Source organism: Podarcis raffonei, chromosome 10, assembly GCF_027172205.1.
Source record: "Podarcis raffonei isolate rPodRaf1 chromosome 10, rPodRaf1.pri, whole genome shotgun sequence".
NCBI classification, from domain to species: domain Eukaryota; kingdom Metazoa; phylum Chordata; class Lepidosauria; order Squamata; family Lacertidae; genus Podarcis; species Podarcis raffonei.
In genome coordinates, this window is record NC_070611.1 from 76,509,182 (window position 1) to 76,530,287 (window position 21,106).

Sequence of the window (21,106 nt, forward strand, 5' to 3'; positions counted from 1 at the left end):
ATACCCAGCTCTTCTTCTCATTTAAATTGGAACCAGAGAAGGTGGTGAATGCCCTGTGTTGGTGCCTGGAGGTGGTTTGAGGATGGGTGGCAGCTAACAGATTGAGGTTGAATCCTGACAAGACAGAAGTACTGTCCCTGGGGAACAAGGGGTGGGCAGGTGTGGGGGACCCCCTGGTCCTGAATGGGGTAACTGTGGCCCTAAAGGACCAGGTGCACAGCCTAGGGGTCATTTTGGACTCACAGCTGACCATGGAGGCGCAGCTCAATTCTGTGTCCAGGGCAGCTGTCTAGCAGCTCCATCTGGAACGCAGGCTGAGACCCTCCTTCCCTGCACACTGTCTTGCCAGAGTGGTGCATGCTCTGGTTGTTTCTGGCTTGGACTACCGCTATGTGGTCTACATGGGGCTACCTTAGAAGGTGACCCAAAACTGCAACTGAATCGGAGCAGCCGCCGACACCACATATCACTGCTCCTAAAGGATCTTTCCTGGCTCCCAGCACATTTTCAAGCACAATTCAAATTGTTAGTGCTGATCTTTAAATTGTCAATGTTGCATTTTCCAGGCATAGAAAAGTATTGATCTAATGCAGGCTTCCTGAAACTCGGCAGTTTCCTTTCTGCTGAGAGCTGGTGGTGGGATAAGTTGCGATGAGGTTATGAAGAACCTTTCTTGTTTTGGGGAACCAGATGAAGCTGGTTTAAACTGGAGTGAGCCAGGCTTGTTATCCAGTCCCAAGGTTCCTCTGACATTTAATAGAATATAAATTACAAGGCCGAAAGGCGCCTGGTCCCACTTCCTAGTCTCCTATTTCTCTACTCAGCTTGTGTGATTTATACATGAGTGCTGTTTTGGTATGCTGAGTTAGGGTTTTACATAAGTTAAGTTTTTCCTCTTTTTTTGGATCCTGTTATGCTTCTTTGCCTTCAGTAAAAAAGTTATTTGCTGAATGAGATCGTTATGGAGCAGCAAGATCTGCAACCTAAAGGCCTCAACAGCCTCGGCCCTGTACACCTGAAGGAGCATCTCCCCCAAAATCTCTCCGTCTGGACAGGCAGGTGGTCCTTCGAAGGTCTTCTGCTGATTCCCCCCCCCCCTGCGAGAAGCGAAGTTACAGGGAAGCAGGCAGAGGGCGAGGAAATGGGCAACATTCTGACATTTAGAAGACAGCTGAAGGCAGCCCTGTATCGGGAGGTTTTTAATGTTTGATGTTTTACTGTCTTTTATTTGTACTGGAGCCATGCAGTGGAAGAGAAACTTAAAGATGGACGCCTGAGAGAGAGGAAAAGGTTTCTGGCTGCATCCTGGGTGGGATTGCAGAAATGAAGAGCCGCTTCTGAGAAGGCCTCTCCCCTCCCCTCTTCCTGGACAGGGCAGGGGCTTATGGGGTGGGAAGAGGATGGAGCTTGCAGGAAGGAAGGGGAGGGGGGACACGACCCCCCACTTTCCAGGGATCCCTCTCTGGTCTCCTTGAAGGGGTGGCCGATTCCTGGGTGGGAGGGAGAAGCCAAGGCGGCCCCTACAGAGAATCCCCGCAGGCGCCACCATGGTGAAGTCCCCCCAAAGACTGGTCTTCCTCTCTCCCCCACACCAGTGCTGCACTTCCCTGCCCCAGGGATGCTCCCCCTCCCCACTTCCTCGACTCCCTCCCTCTGTCCCAGAGGCCCCCCTTGGCGCGGCTCTGGCTTTATCCGTGCGGAGCCCACAGGACCCCAGAGATGCCTGCGCGGGGGAAACGGGGCAAGGGGGCCCTCGTGGGGACCCCCTGCGTAGCTTCCCCATGTCCGCCGCTGCCAAGGCGCCTAAGGGGCCAAGGAAAGCCCCCTTCGCAGCACGCGCGCAGGGATCCAGACCCCACGGAAGGCGCTTGGGGGAGCTGGCGGGGGTCTCTGGGTCCTTTTATCCCCTCTCCCCCCCCCCGTGACCCCTTTACCTCTTTGTTCTCGCTCCCGATTCTCCTTTCCTTTCCTGCAACATCCACGGGGGTCCCCTGCCGCCCCTCTTCCCTTTTCCGAAAAGCGCCCCCCCCCCCCCGAGCTACGCCGCAGAGCAGCAATCCGGCCCAAAAGCTCCACGTCCGGGAGAAGCAGGCAGGTTGGGAGGGGGGCTCTCTCCGCTCATTCCGGAAACAGAAGCCGGATTGGAGGAGGAGGAAGAGGTGCGACATACGGAGGAGGGGTTGAGGGTTGTGGGGGCGGGGTGAGAGGAGGATGTACCGGGAGGGGAGGAATTGAGGGGGGCGAAGGAGAGGAAGGTTTCCCCCTTCCTTCTTCCTTCTGGGGATGAGGAGAGCGAGGAAGGGGCTGATCCCGGCAATCCAGCTGCAAAGTCCGCCCCCCCCTACAATGTTTACACTGAAAATCCTTCCCTCCCCCCGCCCCCCACGCCATGATCTTAGATCCATTCCAGGTTTTAGGTATTGATGCACACTGAACAGCGGGTTAGGCTTTGTGACTCCTGTGTTAGGAAAAAAAAGTGGCTTTGCTTTTTGCACACAAAGCCCCGACACCCAGGTAAAATTCTTCCTTTGTGTCTCCGTCAGAGGCAAGACAATGAGGCCAGGAAGAAAGCAAGGCAGCTGTTGATCTGTTTGCGCGCAGAGCACCCCCCCCCCATGCGAGGAGTGAAGCAGCCCAGAACTAAAGCGCGTTGCAATTTGTACATCCTCAAATAATCGACGCCCCCGTCACAGAGAGAGCACCCCAAAAACATCCCCGGTTGCGCCACAAAGTGAGTTGTACATGGAAATCAGCTCAGACTCCATGTTTTGGCAACATGACAAGTCTGTCTGTCAGCCGGGATGCCTGACGATTCCTGCTCCCTGCCTTTTCCTGGCCAGCCTGAGAGAGCATTGGAAAGGGCGGATTTCTTGACCCCCGAATCCATCATCGCAGACCCGTTTCATTCAGGCCTAGAGATCTGCTCTTTGGACAAGTCTGCTTGGATCATGTGGATCATCAATGGATCATATGGATCATCACTGGATCATCCATGATGTCATACCCACCTCACGGAGCGGGGGGGGGCTCAGGAAGAATCTCCTGCCGCGTGACTGGGGGAGTCTGGAGGCTGACGGGGATCAGACAGGGCTCCTCTTTTGCTTTCCTTACTATTTCAGCTCAGGTTTTACTGAAATGGGTGGATTCATTGAGGAAACGGGGCTAAGCGAAAGCATCCGTTGAAAAGAGGCAAATGTGTATACTTTGTTACCACCCAGTGAGTTGTGTTGCAAAGGCCATTTGCAGAAAGGCTCCTATTGTATCACCTGCGGCTACATGTTTTGATCTTTTTGCGGAAATGTTTTCCTCGGGCTGAGACCATTTAGGGCTTTCAAGGTCAGCACCAACACTTTGAATGGTGCTCAGAAACGGACCGGGAGCCAGTGAAGATTTCTTAGGACCCGTGTTCAGGGGCCAGCTGTTAGGGGGCCAGCTGTTCAACTGCTGTCCAAAACTGAATGTATCCCTTGCCGGAAGTAATCCATAAACCTCTCCTGCTCCGCCTTCTCGGGATGCTATTGGTGCGCGATTCTCCGGCTCTCGAGAGAGGGAGAGGCGTGAGTTGGGTGCGCTCGGCTTGCCAAGGGTTAAACGGAATCGAGTTAGATTCCTAGACAGGAAAGTAAGACGGGGGGGGGCAGGGTCCTCCAGAGCGAAAGCCCAATCCCTCCCTTTCCTGCAAGAAGTCGGGCGTGTGGGGGTCCCGTTGGTTCGGCTCTGCAGAGGCTGCCTGGAGGCACCTGCTGGGATCCGGTGAGTCTCCTCTCTCCCAGGATAGGGCCCATGGGGAGAGCGGGGGTCCCAGCGCTGCATGGCAAGAGGGGGGGCAAGTCAGGGCGCGGAGGGTCGCAGGAGGGCGGCAGCTCTGCGCTTCCTTTGCATGGATGCGCTGCTGACCCCTTGGGTCCAGGAGTGGGGAAATGCATGCAGAGAAACCCCATTCAGATGTATGGATCAGTCCCCTTTTATGACAGAGGTTGTCCGCGGATGGAAACATTCGGACATGAAATATATCCTGGTCCCTAAAACCTCACTGGTGCAAGGAAGGAAGGAAGGAAGGAAGGAAGGAAGGAAGGCAGAGAAGAGAAAGCGCTTCCTCTTGCAGGACAGAGTAAAACCTGTGGAACTCCCTCCCACAAGAGGCAGAGGCCACCAATAAAGGTGGCGTTAAAAGAGGAGGAGGCCAATCTGTGGAGGAGGAGGAGAGGGCAATGGGTGGCTCCTCTTCTCTGTCTCCCCTATAGGAGGGAGGCCTCTGGCCTGATCCTGCAGGGCCCATTTTCTCCTCCAGTGCTCAGTTCCTCCAGATGCAAGCGTGGCCTCTCAGATTGCCTGGGGTTGAGCTAGATGATCCTTGGGGTGCCATCCACTTCTATAGTTCTATGAAAGCACCACTGGAGGTCTCACAAGCCAAGGCATTGAGAGCAGGAGAGGTCCTGCTGGAAAGGAAACAACCAGTGCAACTGTTTTAAAACAGGAATCCAATGTGTTTGTTGTGGGGGGACTCAGTGGGGAGGGGTAGACCCATGGATGCCACCTTGATCTCCTTGGACAAAGAGGTGGGAGAGAAATGCCCTTCATAAAGAGAGGCAGCCCAGCCAATCATCTGGCTGCTGCATTTTGGACCAGTTCCCGAGTCGCCTTCAAGGCAGTTCCACACTGAGAGCGTTGCAACCATCCCATCTGGTGCAGAGCAGGGAAGACCAGGGCCATGTCTTTTCTGTCCCAAAAGGTCTGTGGGGTGGGGAACTAGCCTGAGCTGGACATGGGCACCTGAGCCTCAAGCGACCATGATGGACCCAGGAGTGCCCTCAAGTATTCATGACTGGGGAGGGGGCATGTTAAGCAATGTAACATCATCATCATTATTGCTTGTTCCCTGCCCATCACCCGAATTTCCAAGAGCAGATTACAAAATTTAAAAAACAGCAATAAGAACAGTTGAAAACACATTACACGCTTAGAAAGGCGAGTCCCACTTTATTTGCTTTCGAGTGTTGTTGTCCTTTGACCCCACCCACATGTCATTTGGCCCTCAGAAGTTAGCCAGATAAGGGAATAAATGTGCTCTGAATGGGGTTGGGCAGGAGACAACTCTTGAGGAGTCCTGAGTTAGGACCTCCACCATAACCCAATGCTCAGATAACACTCAGTACAAATGAGTCACTTGTCAATCACAGTTCTGACTTCATTCCTTGATTGAAAACTCTGAAAGGCAGCAGCAACCAGGCTGATTCATCTCTCAGAAAGACCAGCAGTTCCCTGCACATTTTGAATGGTCACTTTCCCTCTAGGAGGGCTGGAGACTTACCGTATTTTTCTCTCCATAAGACACACTTTTTCCCTCCTAAAAAGGGGAAATGTGTGTGCATCTTATGGAGGGAATGCAGGCGGGAGGCAGGCAGAAAGCACCCCCAAGAGCCGCACATACGCTCCGCCCGGCTCTTGCAGGCTTTTCCCCGAGGAGGGAGGAGGGACTGACGTGGCCAGTCAGTCCCTTCTCCCTCCTCGTAGAAAAGCCCGCAGGAGCCGTGCACCCTTTAAAGAGCGTGTGGCTCTTGCTGGCTTTTGTGGGAGGTGGGGGAAGGGACAGAGGGCAGCCCCTCAGTCCCTTCCCCCACCTCCTGGAAAAGCTCCCAAGAGCCACACTCCCTTTCACTAGCCGCGTGGAGCATGTGTGCGGCTCTTGGGGGCTTCTCCCTCCTGGGGAAAAGCCTGCAAGCGCCCCACACACGCTCCACGCGACTCGTGAAAGGGAGCACTGAGCAGAGCCTGGGATGCATACAGGCTCTGCTCAGAGCTCCCTTTAAAAATATTTTTTTTCTTGCATCCCCTTCTAAAAACTAGGTGTGCCTTATGCTCTGGTGCATTTTATGGAGCGAAAAATACGTTTTCCTTCTCCTTTCTAAAGAAACCTCAAGAGTCTGGGTTGTGGTGCAGTCCAGAGCTGGCTCTTCCAAGACTCATACATACTTCCTCACGGAATATTTTTCTCTTCCAGGCAATATGTCAGTTTTGTAACAGAGCGATGTATTTGCTTTGTAGAATTTGCAAGGATCTCTAATTCAGACAGACAGAGCTTGGCAGAAGATCAAGGGATTCTCTCTCTTGGAGGCTTCCTGAGAGCACAGATGGATGAGAAAAACTCAGCTGGCCCTGAAGCAGGAAGAGGCCATGCCATCAGAACCGGGAGCAGTGGGGGATTCTGGGGAAAAACTGTGCAGAAGATCCTGGGTGAGGAGGACACTCTCCGCTCAGAGGTGCAGAGCCAGCAATTGAGGCAGTTCTGCTTCCAGGAGGCCAAAGGACCTCGAGAGGTTTGCAGCCGACTCTACCACCTTTACCATCAATGGCTGAAGCCAGAAAGGCACACGAAAGCTGAGATGCTGGACCTGGTGATCTTGGAGCAGTTCCTGGCTGTCCTTCCACTGGAGATGGAGAGCTGGGTGAGGGAATGTGGAGCGGAGAGCAGTTCTCAGGCGGTGGCCCTGGCCGAAGGTTTCCTACTGAGTCAGGCGGAGGAGAGAAAGCAGGCAGAGCAGCAGGTGAGAGAGACTTTCATCTAGATACTCCAAAGGGGCTCCGAACGTGAGTGACAATATCTGAAAATTCTCTGTTAATATACCATCCTTTTTTGGAAAGCAGCCATTCAATGCTATCAGATTGCCCTTCAGTTTTTGCCTCTGTCATTCCTTTTCTAACTCTTCTTCATAGTTTCTGTTTTGAATATTTGTTGCTATTTCAGAGACAGAATCTGTTTGCAGAAATGGGCCCAGATTCCTCTGAGACCAAAAGGACTCCGTTGAAAACCAGAGAGAGGCTGCTGGGTAAGGAAGGAGTCCGTTCTCCATTTGGTTCCTTTCTGTGGATATCAAAACAAATCCATGGGTTGTTTTCCTCTTTTTTGGGGGGGGTAGACACTTGGGGCCAGGAGCACCAAGGAGGGAGTTGTATTTTTTAACCCAACTAAATTATGAAATGGGTCCAAATGTCCAGATGCACTCAGAAGGTGAGACTTTTTGGAGAGCAGCTGCACTCCTGGCTTCCCACTTACCTCTGTCTCTTGCAGGTTACCAGATGATGCCAGCAAGACCTCCTCTTCCATCTATTCCTGGTGTGGAGGGAGAAGCAACGGCTGTGGAAGCAGCTCAGGTAGAGGGAGGGAGCCCTGTGGGGAAGGGGGCTGAGGGGTGGGGCAGCCAGGGTGCCTCTGGCCCCCCAAAAATCTCTCTCCTCCTCTTGGCTTCTGTCCAAGCTTCTCTTAAGGCGTCTTTGTCAAGGGCAGCTTGGACAGAAGCCAAGAGGTTGGGAATGCCATTCGAGAAGCTTAATGTGCTGAGAATAAGGAACAGCCACCTTGCCTTAACTCACCTTCTGAAGGTCAATAAGATCATTCATAAGTCATTGTAGTTTTATTTCTAGAGTTATCATTGAATGCTAAAATAGACTTCTAAGCAGTTCATCAAGGCTACAAAAAAACGGTTCCCAGGATTCACCTATCCTGTCACATCAGTTGCACAATGGGGCTTTTCCCCCCCTTCTCCTCCCTCCATTCCTGCAGTGCACTTCTTGAAGTTGTCTTTAGGGCATCATAAGGGTCTCCCCCCACCCAAGAACATCACATGGGGAGCAGAGAGGGGATCCTTCCATCTGGCACAGACAGAAGGATTTTAAGAACACAATGTAGAGTTCTACCCATTTAAACTAAGATTAATGTCCATCACTAAATCACACAAGAATTCCACTAAGACATTAAAAAGAGCACCCAAATTAAAATCTGCAGCAGGACGATCCCATTGAAACAAAACACCATTTAATAAGCAGAAAGAAACAGAGCAATGTGTAGCAGACAACCTTAGTGCTGTCTAAAGAGGATCTTTCCCTTTCTCTCTTAGGGTCCAGTGTGCTTTGAAGATGTCACTGTTCGTTTCACAGATGAGGAATGGGCGTTGCTGGATCCTGACCAGAGAGCTCTGCATAAGGAAGTCATGGAGGAGAATTGTGGGATAGTGGCCTCTCTCAGTAAGGCTCCCTTGTGGATCATAATTTCTCTTTGGAAATTCCATGCATCTCTCTCTGTGATAAGCCTCCCTGGTTTTGAGGGAGCTCTGCAGGGCCACTTGCAGCACCTGGGATTCTAATACCCTCAAACTCACCTTAAATGGAGGTCTATCGACTGTTTTGACCTTGGACATGATCAAGCCAGCATAGACCTTGCTGAGAATGGAATGGGAACATGCTGGGAATTTGAGGTTAGGAAAGCACATCTTTTCTTTTTTTTAAAGAAATATTTATTAAGATTTTACAAAAACAGATACACAAAAACACATCATAAACACATAATAAAAAAAACAAAAAAAATTAGAATAAACACACAGAAAAAATACAAAAAATTAAAAACAATTCTTTTTCATAACTTAAAACTCATTTGCTTGTTTCTTTGACTTCCTCACACCTCCCCTTCTTGTATTCCCATTTAAATAATCAAATCAGCAAATCCTTACCCTCTTTCGTTTATCTTATCTCTATAACTTAACATTTTATAACTCAGTATTTTCATCCATTATCAATTAATTTTTCCATATTCTTATTAACTTTGTTACAAATACCACTTATTTCCAATCCAACATCATTTTAATTACGTTTTAACCCATTTATACCCTTTTTCCATATTCTTGAAGCATTACAGCTGGAAACCACTTAATTTCTATCCAACATCATTCTAACATTCATTAATTTTACAATATTTCTGTAGATAGTCTTTAAATTTCTTCCAATCTTCTTCCACTGCCTCTTCTCCCTGGTCCCGGATTCTGCCAGTCATTTCTGCCAATCCCATATAGTCCAAAGCATATCTTTGTTTGACACTGACCTGCCTTGTATTGCCCAAAATCTTCCTGACACAGAGCATTGAGGGGTTTTTCTGATGGTTGTAATTGTCCACAGTTCACTTCACAAAGCAGCTTGCTCAACACGCAGTCCTAGTAGACCTTCATCTTGGTATTGAACGGTTAGCATCCCATTCGCCCATACTCTTTTGGAGAGGTGAGCCGTTGCCGTAACTGCCTCGCCAGTACACTTGTCCAGGTCAGCATCAACGAAGAGGTTGTTGGTTTCTTAGGTAGACACAATCATCCACCACCTCCATTGTCTGAAACTCGCATGGTGCTAGGCACATTTTGCAACAGGGAATGTCATACACACGAGCAGTTTCCGAGCTCTGCTCGCAGAACCTAAGATTTCGGATTAAAAGTGCAGAGTGGAAGGAAAGGAGGACCTTTTTCTGCCTCCCCACTTCCAGCTACTCTTTAAAGACTGAAGGAGAGACCTTCTTTAAAAATCAGAGGGGTGGGCAGGGGAAGGACTAGACCATGTGAAAAATGAACATATTATTTTAGCTGCTGTTCATTCCTTTTCAGCTTTGTATTTTTGTCAGAAGAGAGTGCATATGGACATACCATTTTTGAGCCCATAACCTAGGTTTAAGGTCCTCTTTATGTCCTAGCTGTCCTATCTCTGTTTCTAACACTACCCACCTCTAGTGTGTGGTCAGCAGTGTTGATGCATGGAATTCTTCCTCTATCACATGGGTTAGAGATCAATATTCAATACAGTGGCACTCCATTTCTTCCTGCAGCTCTAATCCATTTCCTCATTGCAGGTGGTGATGATTCGGAAATAGAGAGAGAGGATGCCCATGACAGAATCCGCACAGTGGAGAAGCCATTGCCACTCTTGGAGTGTGGAGAGAGCTTCAGTCACAGTTCCCATTCGACTACCCACCAAAGAAATGCTATTGGGAAGAAACCCTCTCAGTTCTCTGAATGGGGGGGAAGTTTCTGTTGGAATGAAAGCCTCACTTCACAGGAAATAATTCACACAGGGGAGGACCCACTAAAATACTTGGAATGTGGAAAGAGCTTCAGTACGAGTGCACATTTCATTTCACATCAAATAATTCATACAGGCAAGAAACCCTATCAGTGCTTGGAATGTAGGAAAAGCTTTAATACAAGCAAAACCTTCCGTAAACACCAAAGAATTCACAGGGGGGAGAAGCCATTTCAATGCCGAGAGTGTGGAAAGAGCTTCAGTCAGAGAACCCATCTCACAGCCCATCAAATAATTCATACAGGTGAGAAACCCTATCAGTGCTCGGAATGTGGGCGGAGCTTCAATCACAGGAGGACTCTCACGGCCCATCAAAGGATTCACAGTGGTGAGAAACCCTATCAGTGCTCAGAATGTGGGAAGAGTTTCACTGTGAGCTTCCATCTCACTTCCCACCAAAGAATTCATACCGGGGAGAAACCATATCAATGTGTGAATTGTGGAAAGGGCTTCACCCAAAAGGTAAGTCTCACTTCCCATCAAAGAATTCACAGTGGTGAAAAACCTTATCAATGCATGGAATGTGGGAAGAGCTTCAGTCGGAAGCAAAGTCTCACTTCCCACCAAAGAATTCACAGTGGTGAGAAACCCTATCAGTGCTTGGAATGTGGAAAGAACTTCAGTCTCAGGGCCCATCTCACTACCCATCAAAGCATTCATACCAGGAAGAAACCCTATCGATGCTTGGATTGTGGAAAGAGTTTCCTACAGAGAGTTGATCTCACTTCTCACCAAAGAATTCACACAGGGGAGAAACCATATCAGTGCTTGGAATGTGGGAAGAGCTTCACTGTGAGCGCTGGTCTTACTTCCCACCAAAAAATTCATATTGGGGAGAAACCCTATCGACTTCCGGGTTAGCGCCATCGTCTAATGGCGGATTGCCTCCGAGCTCCAGAGGGAATCGGCTCAGCATGGGTCGGGTCCTGACGCGCCGGCAACGCGGGGACCCCTAAAAACCACAGGCGTGGAAACCTGTGGACCTGGTGACTCGGTGGGCACCTTTGCGGCCCCCGACCCGCGAAGGAGCCTTTTTAAAGGTTCCGGAACGGGGGACGGGGAGCGGCGCGGTGCTGAGAGTCCTCTGCTTCCCCTGCTGAGTGAAGCCGCATGCCATGGACGGAGAGCGCTGACTTCTTCCTTGAAATATCGGGACTAAAAGTAACAACCCGTGAGTAATACGGAAATTGGACTTAAAAGGAAATATTTTTTTTTTGGATCTGGAACGAACGGGGTAGGCGCAAAAAGGAAGTCCGTCTCCCCGCCTTGTAAACATCTTAAAGCAAGGACTAGCTAACTAAGGTTGAGAGAATAATTTCTTTCTTATTGGATAAAAGTTATTAATTCCACGACTTGGCAGTTTAAGCTTGTTTGCTGGAGGATAAGAGTTGTTTTTAAGAGCTGAAGGGCAACCCCCCCGGGACCTGGGAGCGATCCGCGAGAGAGCCTGTTTAAGAGACATAGAAGATTTTGACAGCTGTCAAATTAGCTGTCAAAGTTGGGAAAGAAAGAGAACATTGGTTCTGTGGTCTCTGCTGGACATATTTGCTACAATTTGGTTATAAATTGTTGGAAACAAGGAGGAATTGATACAAACTAATTTGACTTTTGGCTTTTTTATGAACTAAGTAACCAGAATCCCTCTAGAGGAGGTTCTGGGACACTACAATGGCTGCAAGTGGAAAAATACTGATGGAGCTAAATAGAACTTGGTTTCTTCTGGGAAAGCTACAAGAACAAAATGATGTTTTGGCTATAAGGGTCAAAACATTGAATGAAACAGTAAACAATTTTACTGAACTTAGTAAGGACTTGACTCAAGTCTCTGCAACTGAACAAAAGGCCCTTGCAGCGGAACAAAAAGTTTTGGTAGCCGAACAGGAAGAGAAGCTTGAGAAAATTGAGAAAGTGGGAAAAGAAATATATGAGGTGCTGGAGAGTAAGGAAGGAGGAGCAACAATGCCACAGATGAAGGAAAGCCAGAGGCCTGTCAAAAAGGATACAAAGGAAAATAAGAACTGGATGAGGGAAATTTGGTTTGAATTGGTGAATGAAGAATGGAGAGACCTCCCCAGGAGATCTGAAGATTTGTGGATTATAAATTTGATCAAGTTAGAAGTTGGAGCTTTTGGGACATTTGGACTCAAAAAGATCGAGAAACAAGATTTGAGCTCCACTTTTAAATATGGAGATCTGGCTGGAAGAAAAATGGACATTACTGAGACAGAGCTTCCCCGAGTTTTGGTTTTTGGTATAAAGGACTATCAAAAAAACCGGCAGAGAGGAATTGAGAGAGAATTACGAGCCTCGGACGTGAGATCTCCAGGCTGATTGCAGATAGGATGATAGATATTGATGGGGGATCAAAACCGGGAAAAGGGGGGTGGGGATTGGGAACCTAAAGGGTGTATAACTATATTTTGATTCTTTATTTTATTTTGTCAGGGGTATTAAAATGGGGAATTCATGGAAGGGTATTGGGGTCAACCTTAGAAAAAGATTTAAAGAATGGGTACTGAGGTACAAAGATGGATGTTTATAAGCTAAAATTGGTTATCTAAAATGAATTAAATACAATAATGAATTAAATATAATAAGGTTAAAAAATTGGGGATAAGAACTTGTTGAACTAATAATTGGAAATGGAATACAAGAGAGGGAGGTGTGGGGAAGTCATGGAAATATGCTATTGAAAAAAAGGTTGTAAAAGATGTTTGTTTTTTTCTTTTTTTCCTTTTTTCTTTTTTAATCTTTTTTGTCTTTTTGGAAAATCTTAATAAACATTTTTTTGGGGGAAAAGAAACCCTATCAATGCGTGAATTGTGGAAAGAGCTTCACCCAGAAGCAAAGTCTCACTTCCCACCAAAGAATTCACAGTGGTGAGAAACCCGATCAGTGCTTGGAATGCGGAAAGAGTTTCTGCCAGAGAGTCAATCTCACTCACCACCAAAGAATTCACACAGGTGAAAAACCCTATCAGTGCTTGGAATGTGGGAAAAGCTTCAGTCTGAAGCAAAGTCTCACTTCCCACCAAAGCATTCATACCGGGGATAAACCCTATCGATGCTTGGATTGTGGAAAGAGTTTTTGCCAGAGAGCTGATCTCACTTCCCACCAAAGAATTCACACAGGAGAGAAACCCTATAAGTGCTTGGAATGTGGAAAAAATTTCCGCCAGAAAGTCAACCTCACTTCCCACCAAAGAATTCACACAGGAGAGAAACCCTATCAGTGCTTGGAATGTGGGAAGAGTTTCCGCCAGAAAGTCAACCTCACTTCCCACCAAAGAATTCACACAGGGGAGAAACCCTATAAGTGCTTGGAATGTGGAAAGAGCTTCAGTCATAAGCAAAGTCTCCCTACCCATCAAAGAATTCACAGTGGTGAGAAACCTTATCAGTGCTTAGAATGTGGGAAGGGCTTTGGTAAGAGGACCAAGCTCATGGCCCATCGACGAACTCACAGTGGTGAGAAACCCTATCAATGCTTGGATTGTGGAAAGAGCTTCAGCCAAAGGGCCAATCTAACTTGCCATGAAAGAATGCACACAGGGGAGAAACCGTATCACTGCTTGGAATGTGGGAAGAGCTTCAACCAGAAGCAAAGTCTCACTTCTCACCAAAGAATTCACACAGGGGAGAAACCTTATCAGTGCTTGGAATGTGGAAAGAGCTTCGGTAAGAGGACCAAGCTCATGGCTCACCAAAGAATTCACAGTGGTGAGAAACCCTATCAATGTGTGAAATGTGGAAAGAGTTTCTGCCAGAAAGCCCATCTCACTTCCCACCAAAGAATTCACACAGGGGAGAAACCATATCAGTGCTTGGAATGTGGAAAGAGCTTCAGTAAGAGGACCAACCTCATGGCCCATCAAAGAATCCACACTGGGGAGAAACCCTATCAGTGCTTGGAATGTGGGAAGAGCTTCACCCGGAAGGACAACCTCACTTCCCACCAAAGAATTCACAGTGGTGAGAAACCATATCAGTGCTTGGAATGTGGAAAGAGCTTCAGTAAGAGGACTAACCTCATGGCCCATCAAAGAGTTCATACAGGGGAGAATCATAGAATTTTAGACCTGCAGGAGACTTCTGGGTCGTCTAGTCCACTGCAGGACTCTCAACTAAAGCTTCCATGACATATTGCCTTCAAACTTCTCCTTACAAACCTCCAAGGCAGGAGAGTCCACAACCTTCCAAGGGCATCTCTAATTTGAAGCCATTGATTTGGGTGCCAGCCTCCAGAGCCGGTGAAAACAAGCTTGTTCAAGCTTCCACGTGACACCCCTTCCTGTTCCTCAGAAGGCTTGGTTTCCCAACGCTTAATTGCCTTGCTCACCCCCCTCTGCACACCTTCCAGCTTGTCAAAATCCTTCTTAAATTGGGGCACCCAGAACTGGACACAGGACTCCAGGTGTGGTCTGAACAAGGCAGAAGAAAGTGGGACTATTACTTTTCTTGATCTGGACACTTGACTTCTTTGGACGCAGCCTAGAATAACAGCCTATTTCGCTGATGTTGACTCATGTTAGTCTTGTGGTCCACTAAGACCCCAGGTCTTTTCCATATGTACTACTGACAAGCCTGGTATGTCCCATCTTATATTTGTGCACCTGATTCGTCTTGCCTAAGAGCAGAATCTTACCTTTCTTCTTAGCGAAATTTATTGGATGCCTTTATATACCACCTGTTTCTTCAAGAAGCTCAGTGTGGTCTTAAGTCGCTCTCCCCCTCATCGTTTAATCCTGACAACAACCCTGTGAGGTAGGTTGGGCTGTGAAGCCATCACCCAGTGAGCTGCATGGCTGAGTGGGGATTTGAACCCAGGTCTCCCAGTTCCTAGTCCAAAACTCTTAAGCACTGCACCCCACTGACTCTCGAATGAGACTCTTGGAAAGTGCATGCATGCACATTTACCGAAAGTTTCAGTGCAATGTCTTGGTGTTTGTAGTTAAAGTTTTATACACATGTATCAATGACATTAATATAATAATGGTAATTACAGTAGAAGAGTAAATTTTAGGAAATGCTAGATGGTGATAGGGGTAGTTTGGAGTTTGGAATGCTGGGATTGAGCAATTGAACTGAAAAATTTCCACATAAATCACAAGATCTAAAATATAAAAACAAAACATCAACAGCAACAACCCCCCCAAAAAACCACAAATTCAAGAGTCTGTTCAGCAGCCTCAGCTTTTGCAGCTGGAGTCAATCCAGGCTCTGCCCTCCCAGGCTAGGTGGAAAAGGTCTCTAAGGAGAGAGCCCGTCTTCTGGGACCTGCAGCCAAGATGGTTGGCTGCAACCATTGGAGGGTGGAATGGAATGGGACAGTGGTGGCAATTGTGGAGCAGGGTTGGTTAGACCTGTAGTAGAGAAACAGCATTATAATCCCCGTTGTTGCAGCTGTAGCAAAGTTTCAAAAGGAAAAGAAAAGAAAAGAGAACATTTGAAACCACATGTTTATGTCTATTTTTTAAATAAATCAGTTTAATGAATCGATGCACACTTCCTCCTTTGCAGTGGCGTAGCGTGGGGGGTGCAGGGGGGGCCGGCCGCACCGGGCGCAACATCTGGGGTTAGGGCAAATCCACGGGTTAGGGGGCGCAAATCCATGGGTTAGGGGGCGCAAATTACTTGCCTTGCCCCGGGTGCTGACAACCCACGCTACGCCACTGCTCCTTTGTTATGTTTGGGGTGAAGTGTTGAAGAGTTCTCTGTGGTGGCAACAGGAATAAAGGGGAGTTTGGCAGAAGATCCATCTCCTAGCCGTGCACCTTGAATGAAAAGGGAAGGTGGCCCAGGGATGGGGGGGCAGGGCCAGAGCCCCTCTGAGCAAAGGCGGTGGGGGCTCAACATGGGGAGATAAACTAGAGGGCACTCGGAGAGTTCAAAGTGCTTCATAAAAACCAACTCTGCTGTCTTTACAACCTCCCTATGAGGTGGACCTGTAGCATTTCCACATAAATGTGGGAAGTCAAAGAGAGGAGGAGGAGAGCAGAGAGGGGCGTGAAGCAGAGACTCTGTCCCTCTGCCCTCTTGCAAGTTGCACACACACAATGCGCTCTGATTTGCGTTGCCCATTCACATCTGTTTTAGGCCCCCAGGCATTTACTGAAACAGTCTAGGTGCTGATTTTTAAAGTACTTGATGTTGTTGTTTAGTCGTTTAGCTGTGTCTGACTCTTCGTGACCCCCTGGACCAGAGCACGCCAGGCACTCCTGTCTTCCACTGCCTCCCACAGTTTGGTCAAATTCATGCTGGTAGCTTCGAGAACACTGTCCAACCATCTTGCCTCTGTCATTCCCTTCTCCTTGTGCCCTCCATCTTTCCCAACATCAGGGTCTTTTCCAGGGAGTCTTCTCTTTTCATGAGGTGGCCAAAGTCTTGGAGCCTCAGCTTCACGATCTGTCCTTCCAGTGAGCACTCAGGGCTGATTTCCTGAAGAATGGATACGTTTGATCTTCTCGCAGTCCATGGGACTCTCAAGAGTCTCCTCCAGCACCATAATTCAAAAGCATCCATTCTTTGGCAATCAGCCTTCTTTATGGTCCAGATCTCACTTCCATACATCACTAGTGGGAAAACCGTAGCTTTAACTATACAAGCCTTTGTTGGCAAGGTGAGGTCTCTGCTTTTTAAGATGCTGTCTAGGATTGTCAAGTATTTGATAGTGGTTGCTTTTTTTATAGTTGACGGGATTTAAGAGGGGGCTGTGAGCTATGTATGCTGCCCTCATACTGGAGCAGAGGGAAGGAAGTTGCCCTGAAAAAGGGGCAGGCCAGCCTCTCCCAGAGGACAGACAGAAGTCCAAAGTTTGGAGCAATGAATAACCTGGTTCAATACACTCCTTCGGATCCCTGGGAGTCCCTTTCACTGAGACACTTTTCTGGAAGGGACATCTGGAGGCTGCAAAACTTAAAGCGCAGGAAGCTTGTGGAGCACTAATGAAGTTCTGCCTCATGGTGGGTGGACACCTGTGCTGATAATTGGAAGCTGAGCTGAGGGAAGTCTTAGGGGGAGGGGAGGGGGGTTTGAGGGGTAGGAAGGCGGTAAATAATATGATATGTTTGGATATGTTGTTGAATTGCTAATAAAAATATTTTTTAAAAAATAAAAGTATATAAAATAGTTTACTCCCATTCTGTTCACAGAAGGATCCCAGAAGGCAGACTTAGGTTACAAAATATATACACCTGGAATCTATCCCATAAGGAAATAGTTCCTTTGTCCTCTCTTGAAGCCAAGAGAGCATCTCAGGCTAAGGAGATGTGGCTTCTTCAAGGAATGGAATCAGAGAGAGAGATGGCTGCCCGCCCTGTGGTATGTTGTTACCTGCACAGGTGAGGTCACGCCCACCTCTAGTCACATGTAGAGGAAGTTTGTCCCAGCCCAGGAGGAAACAGGATGTTCTGACTGGCTGGTCCAGACATCCCCTTTTATGTCCACTCTAGGAATGTTGTATTTGACTGCTCTGTGTTTCACACCCCACAGTTCAAACAAAGAGAGATTGCAAGGAGCTCCAAAAAGAGCTCTCCAAACAGGCTGAATGGGCAGTAATTACAGTTCATTCTCAATGAGATCAAAGTGATGCATGTTGGGACAACCCCCCCCCCTTAATATGTACAGGCTCATGGGGTCGGAACTGGATTTCCCTGTGTGCTCTAGGAGACCAGGGGAGAGGGGAGCTGGTCGCAGCAGGAAGGGGAGTCTCCGTGGATGCTTCAGCAGCCGGCCTCCTCTGGGTCTCCTGCCCCCCTCCTCTCCTCCCTCTGAGTCTGACCTCTCCCTTCCTTAAAATGCTGTTCAGTACTTCTTTCAAGGGTGCAATCAGGGTTTGATTTAGTTTTTTGATAATGTTTTGCCGAAAATCCATCCTTGTCCTGGGTTTTTGAATCTTTTATTACTCGTTGGATTTCGTCTTCTTCTATTGGCTCTGCCTCTCGGCCCTTTCAATTTGCACCAACCAATACTCAGCTTTACTTAAGAATACTTTAGCATTTATGTAGCACATTTAAAGCATTACAAAATATAACATATATTATCTCAGTAATCTAAACAACGGCCCTGCAAGGCTGTCCAGTGTTATAATCCCCATGCATACGAAGAGTTGAGGTTGCAGGAAGAGGAGTTTGACTCACATCTCACACTTTAACTGCTACACTACATCAGTCCTTGCCCTCCAGATCCTGAAAACAGCTCTGTGAGTTGTCAGAGGACTGCCCCCCATCCTATTCAAAACAAGGCAGCATGGGCAGTAAGCCCTCGTCAGCAACCATTGCCAGAGATGTCTGTATGGGGAACCGTGGGCTGAGCATAACACACGGAGGCAGCTCAGAGGCATCCCTGCTGGTCGCTCGCTCCAAGGGGAGGTGACACCCAACCCCAGGCTCTTTCTGTGGGAATGTTTAGGGAGGCAGGAGAGGATATATTCTTTTATGATATCCTTCCTAACTTGCGTTGGCAAGTTCTATAACTTAGCAGAGTTGTTAAACAATCCCTCTTTTAAATCACACAGCAGTTAGCTAGTTGCAGGCTCGTCTGAGCCTCACTATTTAGGATTCCTGGTAATGACCCTTTTTATATCCCTCCTAAAAGAATAGACACGACTATCTGATTAAAGTTAACATAAAACTAGTTTACTTACAATCATCCAGTTCACAATAAGATCCCTGAAGGCAGACCTAAGTTACATAACTCTATATATATCGACATGAACTATCCCATAAGGGAAATAATCTCAAGTGACTGCAACTGAGCAGTCACTTCTTCCTAACTTGTAGGAACACAAAAAGGAGAAGAAGAAGAGCGGAACATGGAGGCCGTGTGCTCCTCTGTCCAAGAACAGGCCACACCTACATGAAGTGCCATGCAGAGGAAGTCTGTCCCAGCTCAGGAGGAGCTAGCAAGTCTTCTCCTGAGTGACACAAGCATTCCCCAGCATGTGCCTTGTAGGAATGTTGCATTTGACTGCAATACAATTTTACACCCCACACCTTCACTACCCAATAATCATTTGCAAGCGTACTTCTTCCAAGGCTCAGTAGTTAAGATTCTGCGCTTGAAAAACAAAACCCCTTAGATTGAAGCATCACTAGAGAAACTTCTTCATGTGCATCTCACACAACATTCTCATCTCCAGTTAGGATCACCTGAGACCTCAGAAAGAAATCATTGTTTTGGGGGAGAGTGGCGTGGAACCATGCCTGAGTCAAAAGATTACAGAGCAAAGACAGCGCCCTATTCACGTTTCATACGAAGTTGGTTTGTTCTCATGAATTGTACCAGCGAGCTTCTTCACAGAATTTCACATCCCCTTATAAAGTCATGTCCAGCGATACCTTCATGCCCAAGCACTCTCCTGTCTCAGATGCAAGCAATCCCCTTGGCCAGCTACCATTGGACATCCTGCACCTTGTTTTCTTTTGCAAACCTCCCAGCCTCAGCAGTTCAGATTCCAGCCTACGCATGCACTTATGCGCACACACTTGTCGGGAACATGTTCTCTTTTATCCAGACCAGATAACTGTCAGCATTTAAAGGTGTAGTAGAAAGATGACAGAGAACAGGATGGAAGATGTTTAAGATACACTTGGGAGTGCCATCTTCCCCCCGTCTGCTCAGTCCGGTGCAGAATACACCCAGGGAAGTGGAGTCAGGGGTCAGGACTGCAACATTATTTATGCGTTGGGATTCGGCTGCAGAACTGCAGAGTTCACTAAGCACACTTGCGGGGGGAAAGTCTACACTAGTGTCCATCTGGCATATTTCTGGGCAAACATATGCAGGGTTTTATTGCAGGGTCTTCAGTAGTTTAGCCCTAAACTGAAGACGCCAAGAATTTTGGTTTGCTCCTTGGCTTATTGAGCTCCAAATTGCTGCTTGACTTCTCATGAAGCAAAGCTGCCACAAAGCACACTTGCCTCAAGGAAGACGGAGCTCACGCCCACCTAACAATATGCTTGCCCTGACGAAGCTAGAAGGTGCTGGGTTCCCCCCCCCAAAAAAAATTGTTGGTTTTCTCTTATAATTTTGTTGTTGTTTAGTCGTTTAGTTGTGTCCGGCTCTTCATGACTCCATGGACCAGAGCACGCCAGGCTCTTATAATACATAAACATAAACACAGAAAAGAACATTACATTTAACACAACATAAAAACTTAACAATAAAAATGCAAAAGATAAAAGAAGAATTTTTCCCCTTCTTATTCCCTGGTATATTTACATTGCTAGAAGACTTCCTCGACACCTTCCAATTTGAATTTCATCATAACACATATTTAGCAGTTCCCAATTTCATATCTGAAACATCAATATCCTCTTTCATTACAAACTTCTTATCCCTACTTCCAATTGTAATCCATAATAATCATTATTATTGATCTTTCTCTATCTCTTAGCCTCATCTGTTACTTCTAGGAGTTTCTTATTTTATCTTACAGTTTGCGAAATCTTCAGCTCCTGCTTTCAATTACAACAAACAAGGCACAGGAGCCCTGCTTGGGGGGGGCACATGAGGGCAACCTGACAGACAGAGCAACTCGGGAGGCAGCAGCTCAAGTGCACCCCCCCCAGCAGCCAACTCTGCCCCCTCACTTGTTGGCTCGCCTGCCTCCGTTCCGCCCCATCTTCTTCCCTGCCTGCCTCCTCCAGCCGAGAGCGAGGTGGCAAAGCGTGGACTTCCGGGTTAGCGCGATCGGCTAATGGCGGATTCCCTCCGAGCTCCGGAGCAGCGCATGTGGACGTGAGTCTAGGAATGGAGAAGATTGTGGGCGGGATTCTCTGAAACACCCAGCAACCCAGATTCTCATCCTTTGCTGTCTCTTTTGCTTACGGTCTTCACTCCCAGTCTTCCTGGCAAGAGGTAGCGAGGAGGGGGAGGGGAGAACGGGAGAATTGGGGTTCTGCAATTAGAGAGGCAATGAACTGCAAGGGGAGAACGCCAATCAAAGCTCTCATTCCCTGTTGGGGAACCTGAGATCTGAAACTTTTCCTTTTTCCCAAGAAAGACGCCCCAAGGCTGGTCCAATGGCCAGTTTGGATAGCAGGGGACTTGGGCTCGGTTTCCAATTTCTCTTTTTCTCGTAAATGCAGCTGCACCGGCAGCACCAAGATCCGGAAGGAAGTGACTGGTGCACGTCAGAGCACAAGGGCGTTTACAGTTCCTTTCCGTTCTCTCTGGAGCAGCCAGGCATCCAGTGGAAAGGGACTCTTTTCCAT

The 21,106-nt window shown here is 47.8% G+C and overlaps 3 protein-coding genes and 1 pseudogene across 3 annotated transcripts in view; 2 read left to right on the plus strand and 2 right to left on the minus strand.

The window, feature by feature from the left end:
* The window catches only part of LOC128421774 (zinc finger protein 84-like), a 238,925-nt gene that overhangs the window by 204,211 nt on the left and 13,608 nt on the right, over positions 1-21,106 (minus strand). The gene's annotated exons all lie outside the window — the stretch shown is intronic.
* LOC128421753 (zinc finger protein ZFP2-like) overlaps positions 1-21,106 on the minus strand; it is a 461,814-nt pseudogene that overhangs the window by 22,287 nt on the left and 418,421 nt on the right.
* LOC128422430 (zinc finger protein 501-like) lies at positions 962-10,740 on the plus strand (the record flags this gene model as incomplete). The annotated part of the gene is made up of 3 exons (XM_053406455.1): positions 962-1,059; positions 7,070-7,152; positions 9,662-10,740. Coding segments are annotated over exons 1-3 (1,260 nt in total), but the record flags the coding sequence as incomplete, so codon positions are not given.
* Positions 12,400-21,106, plus strand: part of LOC128422431 (zinc finger protein 850-like) — a 30,409-nt gene continuing 21,702 nt past the window's right edge. The window contains exons 1-2 of the mRNA XM_053406457.1: positions 12,400-12,403; positions 12,696-13,955. Of these exons, the coding sequence (XP_053262432.1) occupies positions 12,400-12,403; positions 12,696-13,955 (1,264 nt within the window). The remainder of the gene's footprint in view (positions 12,404-12,695; positions 13,956-21,106) is intronic.